The sequence below is a fragment of the Vollenhovia emeryi genome, unplaced genomic scaffold (assembly GCF_000949405.1).
Source record: "Vollenhovia emeryi isolate VEMERY1.0 unplaced genomic scaffold, V.emery_V1.0 DF939802.1, whole genome shotgun sequence".
Lineage (NCBI taxonomy): Eukaryota > Metazoa > Arthropoda > Insecta > Hymenoptera > Formicidae > Vollenhovia > Vollenhovia emeryi.
Genome location: NW_011966564.1, coordinates 5,460 through 9,902, shown reverse-complemented (window position 1 = coordinate 9,902; position 4,443 = coordinate 5,460). Strand labels below are relative to the sequence as shown.

Genomic DNA, 4,443 nt, shown 5'->3' with positions numbered 1-4,443 from the left:
TAGACCGTTCCTCTGATATATCTTTGTTAATTTATTATTTGTAAGTAGAAAAATTCATAATGCGAGCGATATAAAAATTTCCACACTGCAATGTCCTGTAAACTTGTAGAACATCTATTTCCTTGAAAAGGACCACAATCCGTATGGTCGAAACGTTGGAATCAACTAATAAAGACATCTGCCAGCCAAACGTCGTTGAACAATTCTTCCTACTGATAATAAACTACTGGCGACTTACACTCTTTCGTTGTTTTTTCTGAATTCGGCCGATAATAATTACGATTTTGTAAAATTTTATATAACTTTTCTTCTCAGTTTAACCCAATCTACTATAATCTTTGGGATTGTCCATATCGAATCTGACACCCTGTATAATTTGAAGTTTAACCTATCGTTTTTTAACTACTTCGTCAAGCGCAAGTTTCAGTCGCATAAATGCCGGAGTCAAAAAATCCTACTAAACCTCGAAATTAAAGACATTAACTGCTATTTAAAATCATTGAGGTCTAACATAATTTGGATCGAAGACCGTCTACAATTTAAACTACCAAGTGACTTGCTAGCTAACTACTTCAAATTTAATAACAATAAACTCACCCGACATAACAAAGTCGCTAAGGAAAAATCAATAAATAAGTTTAATCTCTTAATAATGAAACAAAAACCTACTTATAGTTCCTTTTTTAATAATGACCGTTCCAAATGGATAATAAACAATAGCGACAAAACAATCCCTAAAAATGTTATGGATATATTGAGTTTAGGTGACAAATTTGGTTTACCTTTCAATCATCGGAACAGTATCGATCGTGAGAAACTTGTGCTTGAGACAATAAAAAATGTTGAATTGAATATTTATAAAATAACAGACAATGCGTTAGCAGACATACGGAGCCGCATCGCTCATTCGCTCCATAATTTCCTCCGAGTGACAAAACAGGACTTTTTAGACAAACACATCTTAAATGAATATGCTAAATGTAACCGATTCTTGCGCGAAAACGATGATGTCCTTGTCACTAAGGCAGACAAAGGCCAAGTTACTGTTATCATGAATAAAAATAAATACAAAAACCAAATGATAGAACTCCTTCAAGACCAGAACACATACAAGAAATTAAATAATGATCCAATTAAACGCATCTCAAACAAAATGAACGATCTTGTAAAATCCTGGCGTGACAATGACATCATCGACGAACGAACATACAGATTTTTAAATTGTACAAACGGAAATATTCCGAGATGCTACGGACTGCCAAAAATTCACAAACAGGGCTTTCCATTACGAATAATAGTGTCCACAATAGGCAGCCCGTTATACAACATCGCGTGCCATATGCACAATATCCTAAATAAAGCAATTCCAAAGCCTAAATCACATATCAAAGACAACTGGGCATTCACCAAACTAATTAGCAATAAACAAATCCATCCGAATAATGTTCTCATATCTTTAGACGTAACTGCTCTCTTCACAAACATTCCTAAAGAATTAGTGATGACGGGGTTGGAAAAAAGGTGGCAACACATTCGAGAACATACCAAGCTAAACCTGGCCCAATTTTTATACGCTATTGACCTCATTTTAAAATGCACATGTTTTACATTCGATGGACAACCCTATGAACAGATTTTTGGCAGTCCCATGGGATCCCCGCTATCTCCCATTTTAGCCGACATTGTAATGGACGATTTGGAAACGCAATGCCTGTCCCTACTTGATTTCGAAGTTCCTTATTTCTTCAGATATGTAGACGATATTTTTATGGTACTGCCACAATCAAAGATACCTGAGGTCATCAGAATTTTCAATAACTATCACCCACGCCTATCCTTTACACACGAAACAGAGTTTAATAGATCCATTAATTTCCTCAACACAACAGTCTACATAATCAACAACACCTTGATTACAAATTGGTACCGAAAACCTACATTTTCTGGCAGATACATCAATTTTTTCTCCAGCCATCCGTTGAAATATAAAACTAACACTATCATCAGTTTAGTTGATCAAGCCATTCTTTTGTCAGACAAACGGTTTCACAAGTCGAACATTGAAATCGTGGAAAAAATCCTCCTAAATAACTGTTTCCCCAAAGAGCTCATTACTAAACACATTAATAAACGAATCAAAGAAATCACATACGGGAAAGAAAACATCGAAACTGAACCCACAACTTCTGATAGAAACTACATTCTGACTCCATACGTTAAAGGCTTCAGTGAAAATGTTGATTGCATACTCAGACAAAATTATGACCATGTTCTACATCAAATACCTAAAAAACTTGATTGTGTGATAAAAAGAGGAAAGGACGTGGTTGACAACAAAAAACAAACTGAATTAGTATATAAATTAGAGTGCAATCAATGTGATGCTTCCTACATAGGACAGACCAAACGACACTTACAAACCAGAGTCAAGGAACATCAACGCAATGTTAATGGCTCATCGAACAATTTCTCTGTCATTTCAACACACCGTGTAGAATATGGCCACGATTTTGATTGGCAGGATCCCCGAATACTACATAGAGAAAGAAATTTACGAAAAAGGGAGATAGCGGAGATGTTCTATATCAAGAAAACAAACGGTACTATAAATCTACAAAAAGATACCGAGAACCTAAATACGACATATGACAGCCTAATACATTTCTTAAATTAACATTTTACAATTTACGTTTTAAATTATTTATATTTTACAATTTACGTTTTAAAGTATTTATTATTTACTCTGATTTTAAAACCCGACTTATATCTAGTTATTTATCTCTTAATCATTTATTCTGGCTTCATATGTCTGACTCCGATTTCCTTTTACGTATTCACAACTTAGTTACCAAAGTATTTATTATTTATTATTTATTTCATAACTTCAATTTAAATTCTAGTTATTTAGGTGTTAGTTATTTATTCCCATTTTATCTTTCTGACTCCGACTCTGGTCTAGTTATTTATTTATTAGCACGTTCTCTGTATCTTGTTTACGTCACTTTGACATCAGTCCAACTTTGGTCGTTATGTCGGATTGACGTGCCTTCGAACACCTTTCTTCGAATGACGCCAAACAAAGGATGGATTGTAGACCGTCCCTCTGATATATCTTTGTTAATTTATTATTTGTAAGTAGAAAAATTCATAATGCGAGCGATATAAAAATTTCCACACTGCAATGTCCTGTAAACTTGTAGAACATCTATTTCCTTGAAAAGGATCACAATCCGTATGGTCGAAACGTTGGAATCAAACTAATAAAGACATCTGCCAGCCAAACGTCGTTGAACAATTCTTCCTACTGATAATAAACTACTGGCGACTTACACTCTTTCGTCGTTATTTACAACTAATTTTTTTCTTATTACAGATGATTACAATGAAGCTCTACAGAAAAGAATGGATGCTGAAATGTTTTCAGATGTAGAAAATGAAGAGAGAATGAAAAGAACCCGAAGTGATCGTCATAAAAAATACTTATCAGATTTTGAAATATAACAACGGATAACATTGTAGATAAGGATAATGCTTCGGAAAATGAATCAAAAAAGGAATCTAATGTAGTAGAAAAACAGTTTGGAAGTGAAGAAATGAAAACTACGATCCAAAACAATAAATCTGCAGAAGATAATGAGAAGCTAATAATTTGTAAACGTATTTATGACTCGGATTATAATAGCAACGATATTCTTAGTTGTCCTGCAAAATTAATGAAATCAACAAGTAATATAGTTGAATCAGTGTCTGTAAAAAAACGAATTAATATTCCATACACTCAAGAAGTTATCATGCCAGCTCGAAATAATCGTGGTGAGTTATGAATAAATAAATAGTACAATATTAATAATTATCGTAAGTAGCAATACCATCCGTTAATAAATGTTCTGTACATGTTCTCTCATTCCAGAATTTTAGCTTTTACTGTTTTATTTTGTTGAAATAGAAATGTATGAAAGTATGTCTATTTTATGCAGTAATTTTTTTAAATATTTGTAGAAAGTTACAAAAATAATAAATTATAATTTTGGAAAGTACTTTGTTACATGCTTTTCATAACATGTCTAGCAAAGTTTGGTTTACAATGGAGACAATTTTCTTATTCATTTAGTTTTCGTTAATATTACAACTCTTCTAAATGTAATATTACAGTATTATATCTTAAGTATTACAGTACATATGATAATAAATTATTAATTTGTAGGCAATAAGGATAACAATTTTCGAAGTCACAACGTTCAATTGTCGCTTGATACAGCAAAGAAAGTCAAAACTGTTGATGCATCTAAGGGTATCTACATATTTTTCTTTTTTTACAGTTAATATTACAGTACATATATAAAAAATATTATTTATGGTAATTATGCATAAAAGCGACTTCCTCTCCGATTTGTTTTATTTTTAAATATGTTGTTGGGGATGTCTTCCCGAGTCATTTCATAC

At 32.7% G+C, this 4,443-nt stretch overlaps 1 protein-coding gene and 1 pseudogene across 1 annotated transcript; both read left to right on the top strand.

Annotated features, from left to right (window-relative positions):
• Positions 1 to 652: 652 nt before the first annotated feature.
• Positions 653 to 2,674, top strand: LOC105556751. The gene has a single exon (XM_012003852.1). The coding sequence runs from the start codon at positions 653 to 655 to the stop codon at positions 2,672 to 2,674; it is 2,022 nt and encodes a 673-aa protein (XP_011859242.1).
• Positions 2,675 to 3,386: 712 nt separating this feature from the next.
• LOC105556750 lies at positions 3,387 to 3,838 on the top strand (annotated as a pseudogene).
• Positions 3,839 to 4,443: the final 605 nt, after the last annotated feature.

Excerpts from the sequence above, each read along its gene's own strand:
- LOC105556751 (XM_012003852.1), top strand. The coding sequence starts at position 653 with ATGAAACAAAAACCTACTTATAGTTCCTTTTTTAATAATGACCGTTCC.